Raw genomic sequence first — 22,506 nt, forward strand, 5'->3', positions numbered from 1 at the left:
GTGCAAAAACACTATTTCCAAGGAATATATGCATTCTTTTTTCAAACATTGTAGTACTATTTATAATAGCCAAATGATGGAAACAAGTACCCAATGACAGATGTTGTGTGTGTGTGTACATACATTTCATTATATACATGCATATTCAATAGAATACTACTCAGCTATTTAAAAGAAAAAAGATACAATCTTAAACCATTTCTGACAGTATGGATGGAAGGGAATTATACTAAACAGAATAAATCAGGATAAAGAGAAATACCAGATGATTTCACTCTGTAGCATATAGAGAAACAAAAAGAAAGAAACAGACTAAACTAAACAAGTCTTAGAATCTGACTATAGTATTAAGGCTGCCAGAAGTAGAGGGTGAGGGTTGGGGGAAAGGGGAGAAGAGGTGCAAAGGATCATAGTGGAGGATTATGGGTGCTATGGGTGTGGTATAGTAATATACACCCTAAAGAAGTTTCCTTCAGAGGTATTCCCGTATACTTCTGAATCATAGAATGTTGTAAACTAGTATTACCTCAAAATATGCACTAAAAAATAACATTACTTTAAAAACATTGATTTTTTAAAATAAAATGTTCTTTATTCTCCCTCTGTTCATCCTTCAAGCTAGCTTCAAGTGACACTTGTGCATAAATGCTCTAAGCCCTTGCCTCCTGTAAGCTCTTCTGTTAACTTGTTCTTTTTACATACTTATAACAAAATATGATTTATTTAACAAACTTTTGAACCACCATATGCCAGGTGCTGTGTGAGGAGCTGGAATAGTCTCTGAAGATGAAAACTGTTACTTATGTTAGGTATCTCTTATTTGCATATGATTGGAATTAAATGATCAAGTTCTTTCCCCCAACTCTGGTCTCTTCGTTTTCTAGTTAATCTATTTTATTTCTTCACAATGGCTTTTCAAAATCACAGGTCTGGTCTTATAACTATCTCAGAAAACTTTCATTTTAATCTTTAAGAGGACATAGACCACTTTCCAAATGTGAATTCAACCTTGCTTTCCTATTCTTTTACTGTTCTAACCCCTCCTTGCCTATCCCTACTGCTTCCTGATCCTCTTGGTGCAACTTACTGTCTATATAACCTCAGACCATCCATTGTTCTCAGCCTGTGCCATCTCCTTTCTCATTTCTGTTTGTATATGCACTCCCTTCAGCAGTTAAATGCCACCTTCTTTTTTTTTTTAGTTTGAAATAATTTTATCTTTTTTATTATTATTACAGTTTATTATTTTTTAAAAATATTTATTTATTTATACATACAGAACTGGGATACAGGCCAGAGGTGCAGGGTGGTAAGAGGATTCACCAGAGACAGAGTGGGGAGCAGAACAGGCAGATCGATGAAGGACACTGCTGAGGGGAGCAGCGGGCGGGTCAGGAAAGGTCTGCCACGCCATGTGGTCACCTCCGGGGCAGGCGGGGATCGAACTCATGCTGCAGTGGCTTTAGCTTCTTAGTGCATTGCTTTAACCCGCTGCGCCACCAGGGAGGGCCTATTACAGTTTATTTTTATATTATTTTGTACATTTTTTTTTCCATCTCAATTGTAATCCCCATGGGTTTCCCATCACAAAGTCACCCATGTGCCATCACCATAGTTCAGTGCACTTCCCTCCCCCCACCGTTATGATTCCATTCCCCACTCCACCCCCATAAAATGTCTCTGGTATATGGCTGTTCGTTATTCTTGTTATTTTCTCGCCTGGTCCATTATACTCCTGCTATGAGTGAAACCATCCGGTATTTTTCTTTCTCTTTCTGGCTTATCTCACTAAGCATGATCTTTTCCAGCTCCATCCAAGTGGCTGCAAAAGACATGTGTTTCTCTTTTTTGGTTGCGAATAATATTCCATTGTATATATGTACCACATCTTTTAAATGCAGTCATCTGCTTTTGGGCATTTGGGCTGCTTCCATGTTTTTCCAATTGTAAATAAAGCAGCAGTAAACATGGAGATGCAGGTATCTTTTTCAATCAGTGTTTTTTTGTGTCTTTTGGGTAGATACCTAGGAGTGGGATTGCTGGGTCGTAGGGAAGCTCCATGTTTAGCAGTTTGAGGAACCTCCAAACAGTTTTCCATTGTGGTTGTACTAGTTTGCATTCCCACCAGCAGTGCAGGAGAGTTCCTTTTTCTCCATAACCTCACCAACATTTGTTGTTGCTAGTTGTTTGAAAATGTGCTATTCTCACTGGGGTGAGCCACCTTCTTTTTTAAAGCTCTGGGTCTAGAAATAAAGTATTTGCTTCCAGAGATTCCTGCAATTGCCTTTTCTTGAGCACAGATCAGAATACAGATTTATTATAATTCTGCTTACACTTAAACCACCATCTCACTTCACTAGAAATGTGTTTACTACATGTACTGTGAATGTTAATTCTTTGACAATGAAGGCATATTGTACTTTGAATGAGTAAAGGGTGAATTTTGGTGCTCACACTCACCCATCCCCAGTAATTACTGTTTCTGAAACTTGGAGGAGGGTGTCCAATTTAAGACACATTTATGCTTTTAAACTTGACTATTTCCTCCTTATGGTCAGCTTGATGCAAGAATTGGTTTTAAGTTACAGTAAAGCGCTTATACAGAGCCAGGAAGAGTTCTCCTGAAAAATCTTTACTAATATCCTACATGGTGTGAAAAAAGTCTGTGACCAAATGGGAGTTTTAATCTGCCTTGGAGCTGGCTGCTAGCACTTCATCTATTCCTCTCCCTTTTATCAGTATCCTTTTTCCAATTTTATCAAATTAAAAAAAAAAAAAACTTTTGGTGGGGATATTATTCAAATACATAAATTCATTTTAGAAGCTTAGTGTAATTAATATATATAGGGGAAAAAGGGGGCCTCATTGGTGGCACCAGAGGTGGCACAGTGCTATGATGCTGCCCACAATCACTGCAGCACAAGTTCGATCCCAAGCCAGGGAGCTCACCCACATGGCAAAACAGACCTCTCCTGTTTTGCCTGCAGCTCCCCTTAACAGTGTATTTTTGTAATCTGCCTGTTCTGTTCCCCACTCTTTGTCTCTGGTGTATCTTCTTACTCCCCACACCTCTGGTCTGTACCCTAGCTCTTAGAGGCCTAAATAAACAAATCTTAAATATATATATATATACACACACACACACATGTAATTTACACAAAATACACACATACAAAAATAAGCCTAGTTTTGCTTATGCTTCTTTAAAAAAGTTGTTCATTATTACGGCCTCACAGCTGTTTTTCTTGTAACCTGGGCATTCTCTTTATGTTATTTGCAGATAAAAGTTATTCATAAATTAGTGTGATCTTTGACACATAAATTGTCAGCCTGATGGCAGTATTAAAATATAGTGATATAGTTTGCAAAGGGCCATCTGTTGTCTAGACCTTGCTAAAAATAACAGCTTATATTGCAAGCAGTTTTTCTCCAAAATAAATCTTTCCAACAGGTCTTTGAATAAGCTAATTTTATTATAATGTTGATGAGAAAAACAATCCTGGTAAAAATTGAAAATAATGATATCATTTAATCACCTGCTTTTGTAAAACTTAAAGTCGCAGATTCCAAGGACCTATTGATAAGTGAAAACTTACTGTACATCTTATAAAAATCAGAAAATACTAAGAAGCAATAATTTTAATATCTTAATTTACCTTTTCCCATGAATGTTCACATATGCAATACTTATCTTAAAAGTATCAGATGTTAATAACTTTCAATTATTGTAGATGTCTGAAATTGCACAACTTAATTTTAAGTACTATAGGGAAGTTAGATAAAAATTGCCCATGAAGATAATTATAGTCTAGTGGATTATGGTTGAACAAATACATGGCAATATGAAGGCCAGTATAGTGGCTAAATTATGTTTCATATACTAAACACTTAAGAGGAAATTAAAATTAGCCTTTAAGATTAACTGGAGGGGAGTACCGTGGAGGGGAGTACTATGGAGGGAGTACCTTAAGTACTCAGCATGTAATATAAACACACTAAGTCATAGTTGTTTTCATCCACAGCCTCACTTCAAGTTTTTACAGTAGATGCCTAGGAATATTGATTCCATTTGCACAAAAAGTTGAGCAGAAAATCTGTTACTATTTCAGGAACAACTTTAAGATGCTTAACTGTTATCCAGGTGGAGAGCTGTTTCCTCCAACTTTTCATATAGTGAGTCAAAATAGCTTTGAAAACCATCTACTTGCAAACACTAAGTGTATTTTTTTTTTCTTCAAGATTTATTTATGCATACAAGAACTGGGATACAGGCCAGAGGTGCGGGGGTGAGAGGATTCACCAGAGACAGGTTGGGGAGCAGAACAGCCAGATTGGCCAAAATACGCTGCTGAGGGGCGCAATGGTCAAGACAAGAGAAGTCTGTTGTTCCATGTGGGTCCCGTCCCTGGCTGGGGATTAAATTCATGCTTCAGTGACTGTGGATAGCTTCGTAGTGCTGTGTGCAACTTAACACCACCAGAGAGGCCCCTAAGTGAGTTTTTCAAAAGAACAGTTGGACAGTAATTGGTTTTATTTCACAATGTCCTATGCCAACTAAAGTCTACATTAAATACTGTGGCAAAAATACAAATCTGCTGACCCTCCCTAGTGGCGCAGCGGGTTAAAGCACTGCACTAAGAAGCTAAAGCCACTTCTGCATAAGTTTGATTCCCGCCTGCCCCTGGAGGCGACCACATGGCGTGGCAGACCTCTCCTGACCCGCCCGCTGCTCCCCTCAGCAGTGTCCTTCATCGATCTGCCTGTTCTGCTCCCCACTCTGTCTCTGGTGAATTCTCTCACCCTCCGCATCTCTGGCCTGTAACCCAGTTCTGTACAAATGAATAAATAAATCTTAAAAAAAAAAAAATACAAATCTGCACTTGTGAATGAGTGAGAAAACAGAATATATTTGTGAGTTTTTTTTTGCCGAGAGTTTAAAAAATATATCTTTGAAATTCTGGCATTTGTTATTCTAGAATTGTCTCATGGCTTAATAGTTGGGAAATAATAAAAGCAAAATGTGTGTGTGAGAAAATATGTATGTTAGAGGGGAATTTGGTTATTTTTTAAAAAGATTTATTTATTTGTGCATACTAAAACTGGAGTGTGGGCCAGAGATGTAGGGAGTGAGAGGATTCACCAGAGACAGAGTAGGGAGCAGAACAGATAGATCTACTGAAATACTGCTGAGGGGAGCAGCAGGCGAGACAGGAGAGGTCTAATTTGCCATGTGGGTCAGCTCCCTGGGCTGGCTAGAACTTCTATTGCAGTGACTGCCCATAGTTCCAGTGTGCTGAGACATAATCCCTTGTGTCACCAGGGAGGCCCCTTTATTTGTTTTTTAACGGAAATTATCTCTATTTAAATATCCAAGTTCTTGAGCTGTTTTTGTTCTTCTTCTGGGTCTTGTTACTTCTGTTTAGCTTATCACTTATAAATCATGTTTCATATATATGAATAGCATTGGGAATGTGACCTTTCTCATAACCCTGTAAGCTAAGATTTTGCTTTGCCTTCTCCAGAATAAAAGTCACTAAAACATATATATCTGCTTTTCCCTAGGTAAAAATCTCTACACCAATGAATATGTAGCTATCAAACTGGTGAGTAGACTCTATATTTGTGGTAATTATATTTTGGTGTTCTCACCTCTTATATATCTTTTTTTTCCCAGGATTTAATTATAAGCATTCATAAAAATACTGATATTTTTTTCCCTTGCAAATGATCCAACATAGTAATTTTCCTTCATCTGTAGTGTTGCAATGATGAATTACTACATGTTTTATAATGCTATGTACTTACCTAAGAATGCTAAGCGTGTGTGTTATCAATGATAAATCAAGAAATACTTAATAAAAAATAACTGGAAGAAAAATTTGCTGGGAGACTTTTCTGTGAACTTTGTATCTTTCTCAGTGCCATTTTGATACAATTATTTGTAAGTTTCTTCTCAGACATGGCTGATCTGTTTTTAAAATTGAAGTATTTACTTATATACTTAGTAGAGAATCAAATGTGATCATCTAATCATTGCCTTAAAAAGTTGTGAAGAGTGAAAAATACTTCATGTGGTCAAATTTGAAGCAAAGAGTTCTACTGGTTTTGTCAGTATTAAGAATAATGAAGCTAGTCATTGAAATTAGCTTCCCATCAAGAAAAGAGAATTAACAATTACATTGTTTTTGGAGATTAATAAATCTTTAGCTTATATTTAAGGTTGATACAAAACCATTTCTAGTCATATGAAGTATCTCATATGAGTAGTTTGCCTTTTCATAATCATCATAAATTTCTTAAGATTTGTAGGTATTTTGGGACTTTATTAGTTGGTTGAAGAAGTGTCTTGTAATATTTGAATGCTGTTCTTTTCTAATGAATTACACTTAACATCCACACCTGTCTCTGTTTAGTTTTTTTTCCTCTTGTTCACCTTTTTATTTTCTAGGAGATTTAGTGCTAAAGAACTCAGTTACCAGATTGATTCTCTACAGTGAGGTAGACAGAGAAGAAGAAGGCTGTTAGGGAGTAGATAGCTACTAGGGAGCCATGTGTTTTGTTTATTGACTGCCTCCAAACTCATGTTGAAGAAATGGGAGCAGGAAAAAGTAATGCATACAACAGTGCAAGCCAAATATTTTCTAAGGTTAAATACTAAAAAGATTAACCATATTTTTTTTTATTTTCAGGAATTTGCTTTTTCTGTGAAAGTGTTCTCTAAATCATTTGCCTTTTTAGTTTTTCTGTTTTATTACTTTGGTAAATTAGAATAATCTTAGGTTATTTGGCGTTTGAAGAAGTAGCCTCTAAAAATCTTTATAAAGTATTACCTCAAAACTTTTTATTATCTCTTTATTTAGCAAAACTTCTGAGGCTTTCTATTAAGGGGTTTTCTTTTTATCTAGATTTCTCCTTTGATGGTCATACTGGTCAACCAATAATAGATATTGAGCATATTGTTATCATGACTAATCATTGCATTTCACTTAGATTTTATTATATTTTTACTTTGTACAATAATTACAGTAGTTAAATAAATAATGCTCCAGTAGTTAAAGCTAAAAGTGTACTTCTTGTCATTTAGATGGTATATCTCAATACCTCATTTCTCTTTCAAATAATCTTACGTAAAGGTATTTTAGAGATAGCTATCTTGTTTTGAACCTTCTTTCTTGCTGTGGCTATATTCTCTGTGGGAGATCTGTGAGCAATAATTGAGCCCCTTCCTTTGGATTCATACAAGGTCGCTGTCTACTGTTAGTTTAGGATTTCAGTCATGCAGGAGTGTTGCAGAATAACTGTGATCTGGCAAATAACCAGCCCTCTATGAAAATGTAATCATCATTTGGCACAGAAGTACAAGGAAGCCCTGCTTCAACCATTTGGGTTCTACTTTGGTTCTTCATTGTAGGCCCTTGTTTCTGGATTTCAAAGAACCTTTTAAAAAATATATACAGTGTAAGCAAAACAGTATTGAGGAAAACCCCTTTTTCACCCATCACTGAGTTTCTAGAAGTCTTTTGAACAGAAGTTTTCTACCTATTAAAAAACAAAACACTCCATCTTGCTAATCTTGATGGCTCCATAGCTATAGACTGAATGTTTGCAATGTTCTCTATTATAGTGCTTCCAGAGGAATGCCTTGAAGCACTCATTTGGCTGAGCAGGCTACAACTGTGTGCTAAAAGGGTTGATTAAAGATATAAATTTTTTGGTTTGTGATAAGAAGTCCCTCTTGTCCAAATATATGTGATATGTAGATCTACATTTATCCCTTTAACTCTGAAGAGGTTTTGCTTTTTTTTTTTTTTTTTTATGTTTCCCAATGTCCTTTATTTGTATAGATAGCTGATTTTTAAAAGTAGTATTTTTTTTTTGAGGTTTTGCTTTTTAAAAATCTCACAGTTAATTACTCAAGGCCAAGTTGAATATTTCTTTTTAAGATTTCCAGTATGTGGTTTGTGAGAATCCAAAGATACTTTCTAGAAAGAACATTTGTCTTTCTAGTGTTCAGGGCAACTTGCTTCCATCCTAATTTTCTTCACTGTTCTTTCTTGGTATCTTGTGAATCACTGATGAATTTGCTAAAGGTAAATTTTATAGTTGACTACTTTGATAATGATACAGTCTGAAAAGATGGAGATTTCAAGAGTGATTTGTTTTATCTGGGTTGATATGTATAAGTATAATTTTATTTACCATTGAGTACAATCTTGACAAGATTTAAATTCAACTCTGCTGATTCTACAATCAAAGAAGGGTTTGTGCCTTTTTTCAAATAGTTCCTTAGGAAGCTGAAATAGTCCGGTCTACCAAAATCTCAGATTTATATCATACATTCCTAGAAGCAGAAATATTAGCTAGATAAATTCAAGGAAAGTTCTGAATTCTTTGACTTATGGATTAATTCTGTATCTTAAGAAAAATGTAAAAAACTTCCAGTGAGTTCAGGAAGAGCCTACAAAGGTGAATTCAAAGAGCCTAATACATAGGACTGATTGGAAAGTTTAAAGGAATTGAAACTAATTTCCTATACTAAGAAATAATTGAATATTGCATACATAAGAGAAAAAGGCCTAAGTTTCAGTAGTAGGAATTTAAATAGGATATTAAGATCTTCTAAATAACGAGACTTGTTAAATTATTAAGGGAAGTTGTGGAATCTCCTTCCTTGGAGATTGTCTTAAACATAGGACAAGTAGGGGCCTCACTGGTGGCGTAGGGGTTAAGTCTCAGCGCTATCATAGCCAAAGTGTGAGTTCTAATCCACAAATGGTACAACAGACCTCTCCTGTCTCTCCTGCTGCTCCTGTTAGCAGGAGTGTTTCAGTAAATCCTCCTGTTCTGCTCCCCACTTTGCCCCTGGTGAATCCTCTCACTTCCTGCACCTCTGGCCTATACCCCAGTTCTACACAAATACAAATAAATAATAGTATTGTGTTAGGGTGAGTGGTATACTTCTAACATAGGTTCTTTGACTGAAATTCAGATTGAGAATCTGGCCCTCCCTGGTAGTGCAAGGGGTTCAGTCTCAGCACTATGAAGCTATCAGCGACCATTTCAGTTCAATCCCCAGCCAGAGAGCTGACCTACATGGTGCTGCAGACCTCTCCTGTCTCGGCCACTACTCCTCTGCCTGTTCTGCTCCTCACTCAGTTTGTCTCTGGTGAATCCTCTCATTTCCCTGGGATTATACCCCAGTTCTTGTATGCATAAATAAACAAATCTTTAAAAATAAAATATATAATCTTTTGAAAATATAGTACATATAACCATTTATTGGGGAAAGGACAATTTTTAAAAAATAAATGGTGTTGGAAAAACTATATATCTCCACCTACAACAAAGTAGAGCCACACACACACACACACACACACACACACACACACACACACACTTCCATAAATATATATGGCAAAGATATTCAGAGTGGGTCAGAGACATAAACATAAGAGCTAAAACTATAAATATCTCAGAACAAAAGAAAGCTTTGGGAAAAAATTTTGGATTTAGCATTTTGGGGGGTTATAACTAAAAATGGAACAAAAGAAAAGGTAGGTAAGTCAGAGTTAATCAAAATTTTAAACTGTGCTTCAGAGCAGTGAAAAGGCAACCCACGAAACCGGAGAGAATATTTGAAATTCGTATATCTGATAATGAGTTGGTATCTGGGATTTACCATTTTTAAGTCTACTTAAGTAACTAGCATTAAGTACATTCACATTATTACACAACCATCACCCATCTCCAGAACTTTTTCATCTTTCCCAACTGATATTCTGTGCCAATGAAGCACAAACTCTCCTTTTCCCATTACCTGATGTGTGCTGGCAGCTTTCTTTCTGAATTTGACTACTCCAGGTACCTCTTATAAATAGAATTATGTGGTGTTTGTTCTCAGTCATGGCTATTCTGTTTTTGAGAATAACTGTGATGATGACTGTGCAAATATATCTTTCAGGGATATGTTTGATTTTCTTGTCTGTTAGTTGCCAGGTATATTGTCAGTTCAAAATAATTAACTGGCCAATTCTCAGAGTTTGACATAGAGCAAAATGTGATAGTTTGCCCCTTTGGTCCTTTGGGATCTTTAGAAAACAGTTCTTGGAAACCTGAATACCATATAGAAAAAAAGTTATGTTTTAATTGTATTTACTATCTTAATTCTCTTGTGTAAGAATAAATACACAAAATATTCTGAAAAGCATTATTCATAATTGTGCAAACTGAAAACAGTTCAGATGTACAAAAATCATGGTGTGTGTGTGTACATCCATCCATCCATACATACATGGAAATTTTACAGTCACTGAAAATAACATATACCTGTACTTTTCATGGAACAATTTCATTATTAAAAACAGAACAGCAAATAGAGTATGATCTTATTTATTTAAAATACATTTTAAATTTGTATTGCATATAAATACATATGTGTAAATGAATACTTGGAAGAACATTCACCATAATGTTAATTTAATAATGCCTCTTTTAAATTGATAGATGGTCAAATTATTTTCACTTTATAATTTCCATATTTTTTGAGAAAATAACATTTTTCTAAAATTAATAAAGCTATTTACTACATAAATTAATATTAAAACAGGTAGGAAATACATGCTAGAATTTAGTGAAAAACAAAGATTTTGCAACTGGATTCCTAGGAGACTGCTTGGTAAGGGAACTAACGTTGAATTATGGCTCATGCAAATTATTTTTATTTAAATATCCTTGTCATCTTCTTTTAGCTGTGCTTTGTAAGAGAAATTGTGGTAAGAAAATACTATCACCTTTGAATATCATCTCTAAAACATTAAGCAATCTTAGTCCTGGTTTACTCTGAAACCTGGGAATGGAAAATACTATTTGTCTAAATCTGATCACAATTTCTCTTCTTGGGTTTCAGGAACCAATAAAATCACGTGCGCCACAGCTTCATTTAGAGTACAGGTTTTATAAACAGCTCGGCAGTGCAGGTAAGTCAAGTCTGTTTTCTCCATTTACTTAAAATATAGCTTCTAGAAGCCCTAAAATGTGCAGATTTTCTTGTCTACTTTACTCTTTACCAGACCATATTTCTCTCCTGCTTGTTGCTAGGTAAATAAACCATAGTCAACTTAAAAATCCAATTGTTCTCTCACTTCTGGAGGAGGAGTTTTTAAAATTTTTATATTTAAATTTATTATTTTCTTATATTGCTGCTCATTTTTGTAAAATATTTGATTTTTCCCCTCAGGTTCTCCCACCAGCATAGCACCCTGACCCATCATCATAGCCCCTTATGCTCACCCCTCCCCTGTTTTGGCCCCTTTCCCTTTCTTTCTCCTGCTGGATGTCTCACATCTATGTTCAGCTTGCAAGTTTTGTCTTTTTCTAGACACTATGATCTGCTTGAGTAGGCAGTTTTCTTAATTGGGGGGAGGGCCTGTGATGTCATGACCTTACTCCCTGACTAGCCTTTGAATTATTTCACACATCTGAATACATAAGATTTGGGCTTTTGCTTTTTTTGTAATTTATTCATACTCATTTTTATTTTATTTTTTGTCTGTATCAAAAGAAAGGAAAAGGATTTGCAGGCTTTATTTTACCAAATTGAAACTATATAGTCTGTTTTAAAGATATACAAAAACAAACATTTCAAAATATCCTACTATTATAATTTTGTACATTTCTCTCATCAGTTTGCAAGTCCTATTCAAATGATCATAATAAGCTACGATGTTTGAATATTCTTTACAATTAAGTTTATTAAATGTTTATTTTTTTACTTAAAAGTTCTAATTTCTTAAAATTTAGACTTCCAAAAAAATACCTTGACTAAACAGATGTTACAAGTTCTAAAGAGACTGTACCTATAGGATACCGCTCAAAAAATGAACTCTTGCATTACTTTTTTCATTAATTGACATTAGTAGACATTTCTCCACCTTATGGTTTCTCCATTGTGAAGGTGTTTTACATGAATATCTGAAAGTTAGTTTGTATTTCAAGTATCACTATTGAAGGTACTATTGAATTTCACTTTCTAGAGTATACAGAATTATTTAGGAACCACTGGGTGTTATTCAAGCCTCTTTGTGCCCAGACCATGACAGTAATCAACTATAATCATAACAGGGAGTCCAGGATGGGCATTTGTCTTTCATTGCACTAACATGAGTTTTTGCTCACAGTATCCTCTCATTATTATGTCTTCAATGATTGTGTCAATAAATATGCATTCACTGGTGTAAGATTTAAAATTGGCAAATATGAGTTCATAGGACATATATTGAACTTGAGACTTGTGTTTCCACAACTAAACTTTAAAGTTGGCTATTATGTTGTTCTTGGTTTCATAAATTTCAAATTGATAATGATCACAGCAGACTTAGGATAAACATGTTTATACATGTCTCACAAATCTGTAGTACAAGTAAAAACATCTACAGTTAGCCCAGCTTAGAAGTTGAGTGGGCCTAGGGAAAACCAGGCCAGTTTACAAGATTTCCTCTGTAAACCCTTCTACATAAATGCATCAGATCCACTGGCCCATCTTCACTGTTTAATCTCATGAACCTATTTAGGAATAAAAACTGTGCTGCTGGGTTTGTATTCTCCCCCAATATAGGACATCTTTGAAGATTCTCCATACACTGTAAACAAGGATTAAATAAGGAGAATGTGGCAAGTAAGGGTACAAAAGCAGTTGCCTCTCTCTTAAGCCATCAAGGGAAAAATGGGCTAGAGTGCCCATTACAGTCACTGGGAATAGGAGGGATCTGTTGTAGTAGTCAGGCCAGCTACAGGGTCTTAGTCAGAGTTAGGCGGACCCTGTACCTCTTCTTACAGTCATCTAAAACTCAGAATCTTCTGTGTCTTACCAAAAGTTCAGTAGTAATTCCTGACCTCTTTCTTGCTTTTGGTGATTGTCTCCTTCTCTAAAAGTAGCTCTTGATTCATAGGTGTCTCTTACTGCTCTTTCCTACAACTAACAAGATAACCATAAGCTTTTCCAAGATAGGAGGAACTTTGGACATCTGTTACAAATTTTTACCCCATGTAAAAATTGTATCTCAAGTTTTTTTTTTTAACAGATGGCCAACCATTTATGCCTGACTACTAATCATTTAGTTTACTACTCTTGAAGGTAATTCAGGCTTAGAAAGCCCAAAGTACTTGGAAGTTCTTCCTATTGGTTTAAAATTTTGCCCTTTTGTATTTTCATGCAGTTCAGAAGCATTCATCACAACTGTTAATATGTTGTTCTCTCCATACTCAGTGTCCAAATTATCTTTTGAGCTATACATCTTCAATTCCATCAGTCTTTTTGCATAACATGATTTATAGATACTTCATTGTGATTGCCCCAGCAGCAAGCATCATTGTGTGTGTATGCACATACTTCCTAGTTTTGTGATGTTCCTTTTAAATGAATCTCATAAACCAACACCAGCAACTGCATGTTGAGACAGTGGGGTTAGTTTCTTCCTTGGTCTGGACATAGTATTTCTAGTAATCTACATTGGCTGTTTTAACAGCCATTTAATAGAGTTAGCTGATTATGCTTGTATAGAGTTTTACTTGAATAGACACCAAACATCTTTGTTATATATAAGCTGCCATCAACCAAGGTTTTCTCTATTTTGTAGTTATATAATTGATTTTTGAGCATCTAAATCTCTTAAATGTCATCTTATGCCATTACTACTAAATATTGAGATACTTCCTCAATACTGATTCTGTCATTGAGTATGTATGGACTATACTTTAACCCATAGATATAGCCCTCATAAAACTGTAACATATTCTTGAAAACAAGACTTTCTTTACCCTTATCTCAAGTGTATCTCTAGGTCTGACATAGTCAGTGTGTAGTAGGCACTTGGAGAGTATTTTGGTAACAGAAGTTAGGAAGATTTGATAAACATGCCTTTTTATAAATTTGTGCAAGTAAAAATTAATAAAACTATTAATTGTGGGTGGCCAGAAAAGAGAACTTATTTTCAAAGTAGTTTAGTTGGCAAGAAAGTAGACAAGATTTCACCATGTCTCATTATAAATGTGAGTGTGAACACTAGATCGTGTTCTTAACTTGCAAGCATGAACATTTTGCTCCCTGTTTTTCCACAGTGAGTTCCCAGCTATAAATGTGACTCATTAGTAGTTCATGTTTGAGCAACCAGAGCACATATGCTACTGTCTTCAGAACCAAGGTGATGTTGTGGCATTGTAAATAAACAGCCTTCATGCCAGTGGCATACAGTCACCAAAATAATACAATCAGTATTTTTACTCACTATTGCTTTGTCACTCTTCATCAACACCAGTGATATGCAAAATATTTGGATATCATGACAAGGGTACTTTAAAAATAAAGCTTATTCTGACATAAGTTTGTTCAAGGATTTAATTATAAAATTAATGAACAGAATTTCTTTGGAAGAAAGGATTATGAATCTGAAGGAGAGTATTGTTGCTGTAATGACTGTTACCAGAACTTGAGACTTTAAATTCCTAAAATAGGACTTTTTTTGTTGGCTTGCAGGTGTGACCATTTCTTCCTTAAGTATCCCTTATCTTAATCATTGTTTCGGATTTTGAATTTAGAAATTCGTATAGTCCTCTACTTGTGAAGATAGGACAGAAATGGCAGCACTGAATGATTATCAACCTAGGTCAAGTTGGAACTTTCTTTTCCTTTTTGCTCTTTATCTCTTTCCTTCCCCTTCCACTCTCTCCTATAAGAGGCAGTCAAACTTCCATTTGCTAAATATAGCTTTCCTATCAAGAATTTTAAGACCTGATTATTTATCATGAAGGTTAATATCTCTGAGATAATTATGAAACAAAATAAAAGTGGCCTTGAAAGTGTTGAAACTGAGGATCAGGACCTTGATCCTGGCATATCTATCAACATAGCAAATATCTATCATTTTGAAAAAAATGAAGAGCCACTCATCACCCTAAGTCCACTGCATTTCACTTGACTATATATATATATTTATTTCCATATGCAGATATATATCATAATCTCAGTTCACATATAACTGCATGTCTTTCATTTATCATTATGACATTTGTCATGATCATGTGGAATCATGTTTCTAATACTTGTATGATTTCCCATTACCTTCATAGACCACAAGTTAGGCACCCATTTTGTGTTCTCAAACATTTATATTATTTTATTTGAAGACATTCTTTTCCCCTAATGGTCTCTGTTAACTTGAGTATTATAACTCAAAATTTTTCTGTCATATTTTCTTCCATTTACTCCCCATATGGTATGATGGCCATTTTTATAGGCTTCAAGCACCATTAAGTGATAATTTAGGTTTATTCCAAATAATTTCAAAATAAGTTATTGAAATAAATTGCAGGAAGAGAAAATATTAGAGGAAGATACATTTTGACTTTGTATAACAATTAGAATAGTGTAAAAGTAATATAAATATTCATTAATGTGGAATTAGATAAATGATGATGTATTTAAGCCATAGTATTAACTATTAAAAGAAGATAGCCGTGTGTACTAAAATGGAATGATGCCCTAATAACATGTATATATTTTCTAAATTTATTTTCTTCTATTATTGTTAATTTTTGGACAGTATTTGGTTCCCCCGGTCAGGTGTAGTCCTCATAGTTTTCCCACTACCATAGCACCCATGATCAATCTCCACTGTCACTTGTGCTCTTCCCTCCCCCATTTTTACCCTTCTCCCTCTGACTCCTCTGCTGTATGCTTCAGATCTACAGGCAGCTTGCAGGTTTTGTCTTTTTCCTGACCTTTTGTTGCTTCATAAACTTTTAAGTGAAAGGGTTTACAAAATACTATAGCATTGTCCTATTACAACAAGGAAAAAAATGCATAATACATGTCCTATGAGCATAGAATATATTAGAGTGAATATACAAAAATTTAATAATGATTACCTTTTAGAAAAATATTGATAGCAACAGGAAACAATGGCATTTTTGTTTTTACTTTAATTCTTTAATAATCTTACGTTTTTATCCTGATTATATATTATTGTTGTTGCTATTATTACTATTAATAATTTTAGTCCTTAAATTACCATAGCTTCATTTTAGAGAAAATGTTCAAGGAACCTGTTCCTGATCCCATTTATCCTGAGCCATCAGTTAGCATATCAGACAAAAGATCAAGAAATCATAATAGAGTCTTGAAATATTTCTTTTCTTTCCAAACCCCTTCTTGTAGGAGGAAGAAAATCAAATTGTGAACTAGAATGAGATGTCTTATGCAGTTGATTCCTTATCTTTTGTGGGGAGGGCAAAAGTTAAGCAGTCACATATTCTGAAGGGAGATTTGTATACCAGGAAGAAATAAGACACTACTTTTTAAAACCTAGTTGAACTTTAAGAACTCTTAAAGACTATACATGTCATGGTATAGCATACATCCTGTGTTATTTGTATTTGGCATCTTTCTCAATTTCAGAAGACATAAACATATTTTTAGACAGTAATTATAATACAGATATTATGCTGGAAAAATGTACAGTGAATCATACTAGTGTTTTTACATAATTAGATGGCCACAGCTAGGGGATAAATTTTTATTTGCAAATTGTGGTTCAAATCATTGAGCCTGTGATTGCTGGAAAACCTCCAAACTCATTACAGAGAAAAACAATAGTTCTTAACGCGAAACTCTGCAACTGTATGTAATGACTATGAAAAATTATGTTCTTTTCCTTACTGTTGAAAAGTAAAAGTTACATTTTTCAGTTTTGACTTATTTTTCGATTCATTCTTTGCTATAGCACTGTGTTTCATTTTTTGAAGACACAAAGGGCTTTGGCATTGAGCACAGTTGTGCTTTTCTTTTCGGATGTTTCTTTAGATTGTTCTGAGTACACAAGATTAAGAAGTCAGGGACTTAAGGATTGACTCTGGATTCCCTGGAATTTGCTTGCCCTCCTGGTAGCGTCTATATTTGTTTGGCACAATGGGCCAACTTTACAAGAAAGAATAGCAGTATTTAATCTTGGTAATTAAAGGTTAGAAGCCTTGCAATCAGCACATGAAAGCACCCTGTGTTGTAAACATCTTTCGTATTTTCTTCAACCATCAGTGTCGGGTTAATTGTATTATAGTTACCCCATGATAAGTCCTAAAGGTATCTTTCCTGTAATGAGACTCTAGATTTCACTGTGTTCTCATGGCCATTTACTTAGGAAAATATATACATGTGAATTTTTACATTTCCCAACCCACGAATTTCTTAGCCACTATATTCCCACTTTTATTTGTATCCTATCATGTAGAATGATAGGTATGTGACAGGTTTGAGGCAGATCAGTTGCCTAAACAGAGGGGAGCCCTACACATAGAAGAGTATAGTATGTATATAGAGATCTGTGGTTGGTCACGTGATAAGGGCCTGTAGATGCTTGGCAATTATGTATAAAATGAATAAACCAGAACTAAGCATGCAGCCAAAGTGGCAGGAGAATAGATAGAGGGGAGAAGTATGAGTCAGCAAGGGCAGAAATAAATTGAGAAATGGAGGGAAATAATAGGGAAATTGCAAAAAAAAAAAAAAAATGGACTCTAGATACAGAAATGAGAATGCAAGTAAATAAAATGTGAAGATGTCTGCTTTAGCCTAGAGTAGCTATAAAGTTGCCTTTTATTCCTTTTTTATAGCCAACTTTCTTACGAACAATAGCTTTGAACAGTAACAGACATTTTTAGTAAAAGTACTGAAGTAGGTAATGGTAAATTCGCACCACCTCACTGGGCATTTGAAAGATATAATTATAACACAAATACATTACAATGATCCCTTTGCTTCTAGAACCTTCTTAATTGTACTGAAAAATCCTAAGGGCAGTAGAGTAGAGGACTTCATCTTGCTCTGGTTATATACAGAACGTGCCTGAGAACAATTTTCAGTGGTTCTAGGAATAAATATCTTTATATAACTGATCTAAAGGGCCCTCTCTGGTGGCGTAAAGGGTTAAAGCACAGCACTATGAAAGTATCCACAGCCAGTGCAGCATGAATTGAGTCCTGGCCAGCCAGGGTCTTGACCCAGGTGGCATGACAGACCTCTACTGTCTCTCCCACTGCTCCCCTCAGCGGTGTTATTTCAGTCAATCCGCCTGTTGCCCACTCTGTCTCTGGTGAATCCTCTCACTGGCTCTGAACCTCTGGCCTGTACCCCAGATCTGTTTGCATAAATAAAAAATCTTTAAAATATGTGTGTGTGTGTGTGTGTGTGTGTATAACCTATCTGAGCCTGAGCTGCCATTTCCTGACATTCCAGCAATTATATTAATGTGCTAATGACTATTCTGCTTTGGCTCTTTTATAAAGGAGATTCTAATCCTCAAGCAGAGAAATGACAGCAAGATAGTTACTGAAATTTCACAGTGTAACAAAGCTCATGTACAATCTCACTAGACATAGAAAATAAGTTAAGTATCCAGTATGTACTTTATATGATGGTCTCGATTTTGCCATTTTTGAGCACAGGAATATTTAGAAACTTAACCAAGGATCTCAGAGTAGGCAAACCTGAACCAGGAATGAATCTGTCCCATGTTTTTATGCAGACCTTTGTCTGCATATATTGTATATTTACCCAGCAAGTGTCTGCAACCTTCTATCCATTATTCCTTATCTAATTACAGTAAAATGATGGAAGAGAGTCATAAAATTGTTTAACTGAAACAAAAACTCAGAACTTTCCCCCAGCAAAAAAGTAGGATTTCCTGATTCAAATGATACCCACAAATTCCATGTCTTAGATGGTTGCCTTTGTTACCTCCAGAACCTTTTATTGCCTTGATCAGTCTAGGTTTTGAATGATTTCTTTTCAGAGTAAATTAATCCTTTACATTGAATATTTATGTTATGTATTACAACTGAGAAACTTTGAGTTATCTTATGCCAACCATTTTCACCCAATAAAAATTTTATGCTGTAAACAAAGTATTAATAATCAGAGTTTGCAATTTTGAAGTTGCTGGAAGGGAATAATTTTATATGCCTTCAAAAAATGCAGGAGGTGCTGATTTGTACCAGAAAAAAACTTTGAATCTAGGAAGCTGTTAAGCTAACAGGAACATAGTTCTATTTCAGTAGAGAAATAAAGTCCAGATCTGAAGAAATTGTAAGGAAGTGTGAGATTGACAAAATCTTCCTAGTGTTGTAAACTTCCTTAGAAGTACATTATAAGGAAGCTGGGCAAACACAGTTTACTGGAAAATTAAGAACATCTGACAAGTATTGGAATCATGAGAATCTTACTTAAAATGGAGGTGATCTAGTTTCAAGAGCAGTTCCAAACAAATAACACACCTCAGTATCAGATATCCTATCATTAGAAGAAGTACTTAAGGAGTATAGAAGTAACTTTTCAGGTTTCATTTGTGTATTTTAAGTTTAGATAACCATGGAAAAATTTGTGAAATAGTGAATTTGGTGAAAAAGTAAAATCTGTATTTGTGCCATGTGTAAATTTTTCCACAATTCTCTTTGCCAGAGGTATTATGGAGGGAAGACTCACACACTGACTGGCATATTCAGGGAAAAACTATTTATTAATTAATTTAAATAGACATCCTGGAATTTACATTTAGAGGACTGTAGAGCTAGGAACTTGCCACCTCTAATTATAAAAAATGTAGCTAAGTAGACAGCCAAGAGTTGGAATGATGATAAAACTTTAGCCCAAGTTTTTCAGTTTTCTCTGTGACTCAGGGTTAACCATGTACTCTACTCAGATACCCCTCAGAGGTAATTGACTGCTGGAATAATCTAATAATCAAGCAAAGAGCTAGCTGTTATTGGTCAGCACACATCTACTGGTTTATATGTATCTTATTTCAAAATGCAGGGATTTTTTAAAGGTGAAAGTTTTTGTAAGGAAATCAACATTTAAGTACAGGTGTGTCATGTGAAGTTAGGAGCTAAAGTTCGTACACAGGTGAAAATCACCATAGTCAAAGTAAAGCCTTGAAAAATCCCTTAAATTATCCATAGAATATATAATTGAAGTACATTTGTATATATGGTCATGTTCTGTAAATATATACCACTACTGTAGTGGATGCGTATAGTATATACAGCGGTGCGGACTTTATTTAGTTAGATAAATAGATCTGCAAAATATTGTATGGTATTTTTTATTTTCTTAAACATTTTTGACCAAGCATAAATTAAAATAATCAATTTATTCAAAAAAATAAATTAGGATTTTTTTTTTGGCTTTCCATCATACCCCTCACCTTACTAATTTTTATAAAATCCTGACCACCCAGTACTATTAGATCTTTGCCTATTTTCTACCTGTAAACCTGAAAGAACATGGTCTGTGTCTCATTTATCCTTTTTTTCCCCCTCCCTCCCTGAATTATCTAATAAAGAGTCTTGTACATAGTTGAATGTTTAAGAAAAGTATTAAAGAGGAAGATGAGCATTATGTGTATTTCGTAGTGAACGCTATTTTGATGATAGGTGGCAGAGTCTATTCATTTGAGCTCAGACCCAAAAAGGAGATTTACTGTTAGATTGCAAGAACATATCATGGAACCAATACAGGAAATACATGGATCTCATTAGGGAGGGAACAAAACACGTGGTAAACCTGTAAGGACCAAGACAAATATTCTGTCTGACTTTCTGTCCAGCTCTTGCCAGCTCTGACAGTCTTTATTATTATTATTTTTAGTTATTTTCTCTCTCTTTTTTGTAAAGATATTATTTTTATTTATGCATACAGAAATGGGATACAGGCCAGAGTGCAGGGGTGGTGAGAGGGTTCACCAGACAGAGTGGGGAGCAGGGCAGGCAGACCGACGAAGTACACCGCTGAAGGGAGCAGCTGATGAGACAGGAGAGGTCTGCCACACCATGTGGATCACCTCTGGGGTGGGGATAGAACTTGGACTGAAGCGGCCGTGGCTGGGCTTAGCTTCGCAGTGCAGCGCTCCAACCCGCTGCGCCACCAGGGAGGGCCAGTCTTTATTTTTTATTTTATTCCCTTGTCTCAACTTCTGTACACCTTTTTTATTTTTTCTCAACATGACCAGCTTTCTCTGTTTCTCTTCATATTTGATGGAAAATGTCCTTTCATATAGCTCTTGATTTAAACAACAGCAGAGCTTAACTATGTCTCAGTTGCAAGTCTCTGGATAAGAGACTAGCTGACATCTTTCCAGTCTTGGTCCAGGTATCTTAACCTTAGTTGGGAGTTACAGAATCATGTGACTCAACAGACATCAGGTTCTCTAAGAAATGAAGAAAATAAAAGATGGGGAACTTACAGACCATACTTTTCATTTGTTCACTAAAAAGCAAAATATTTTGCTTAAGACATTTTAACATCTTGAGATTTTCCAAGTGGGGAATAGAGTCTGAAAATAACAACTGTGTGGTGTTCTGGCATTGTGCAGTGAATACTCACAGACAGAATCTCTTTTACAACTTAGTGTGCCTGTTTTTATTGTACTGACATAATCTTGTTAGAAAAGAATAATCTTAGGGGAAAACTGTTTTTGTCCTACCTTAAGAGACACAGATCTTCTCATACTTTCAAGGTATCTGGAATGATGAGTTGAAATTTAAACCTTCTTGTGCCATACTCACTTTTTTTTTTTTAATTTGTAGATCATTTCATACTCTTTAAAAATAAAAAAAAGATTTATTTATACATACTGAACTGGGGTACAGGCCACAGGTGTGGGGGGGTGAGAGGATTCACCAGAGACAGAGTGTGGAGCAGAACAGGCAGATGCACTGAAATACACTGTGGAGGGGAGCAGCAGTCAGGTTAGGAGATGTTTGCTATGCCATTTGGGTCACCCTCTGGCTGGGGATCAAACTTGTGCTGCAGTGGCTGTGATAATTTCATAGTGCTGTGCTTTGACCCATTGCATCACCAGGGAGGGCCTTGTGCCATATTTTTACCGTTTGAAGGATCCATTCCTTTTAGGGTGAGTGGCCTGTTTGAAATAAGTTAACATTAGGACAATAATAGGCAGAAGTTACAGTCCTGTTCTCTGGGTAAAGGGTGAGGAGGATGTTTGAAAATATCTGAGCCTTTGAATGTAATTTGCAGAAGGAGCAGCACCAGTGTCACTGGGAGCAGAACCTAAATATAAATGTATGAGGTGGTGAGTCAGTGGCAAGAATCTGCAATTGGTATATGAAAAAGCATCTCTGTTAGAGTATCTGGAACAAATTTCAGGCAAGGAAAAGTAAGATGTAGTGATATCTTTTTTTTTTTTACATCATTTTGTGCATTTTTTAAATCTCAGTTGTAATCCCTTTGGGTGTGATGTCTTTTCTTTTGAGAGAGAAAGACTAACCAAATTTACTGCCTGCATTTACCAGAGATTAAGTGGGAGAGTGAGTGTGTGTATGTCCAAGCCTACATCTACACTGTCCAGAAAAAGAAACCTTTTTTTAATAACAGTTTATTTTTACATTATTTTGTACATTTTTTTTTCCATCTCAATTGTAATCCCTACGGGTTTCCCATCA

At 35.4% G+C, this 22,506-nt stretch overlaps 1 protein-coding gene across 2 annotated transcripts in view; it reads left to right on the forward strand.

Annotated features, from left to right (window-relative positions):
• The window catches only part of CSNK1G1 (casein kinase 1, gamma 1), a 137,197-nt gene that overhangs the window by 56,535 nt on the left and 58,156 nt on the right, over positions 1 to 22,506 (forward strand). For both annotated transcript variants that reach the window (XM_004687687.2, XM_012728718.1), the window contains exons 3-4: positions 5,563 to 5,603; positions 10,907 to 10,976. In XM_004687687.2, the coding sequence (XP_004687744.1) occupies positions 5,563 to 5,603; positions 10,907 to 10,976 (111 nt within the window). The remainder of the gene's footprint in view (positions 1 to 5,562; positions 5,604 to 10,906; positions 10,977 to 22,506) is intronic.

This window comes from Condylura cristata, unplaced genomic scaffold, assembly GCF_000260355.1.
Source record: "Condylura cristata isolate star-nosed mole 26May11 unplaced genomic scaffold, ConCri1.0 scaffold00023, whole genome shotgun sequence".
Classification (NCBI taxonomy): domain Eukaryota; kingdom Metazoa; phylum Chordata; class Mammalia; order Eulipotyphla; family Talpidae; genus Condylura; species Condylura cristata.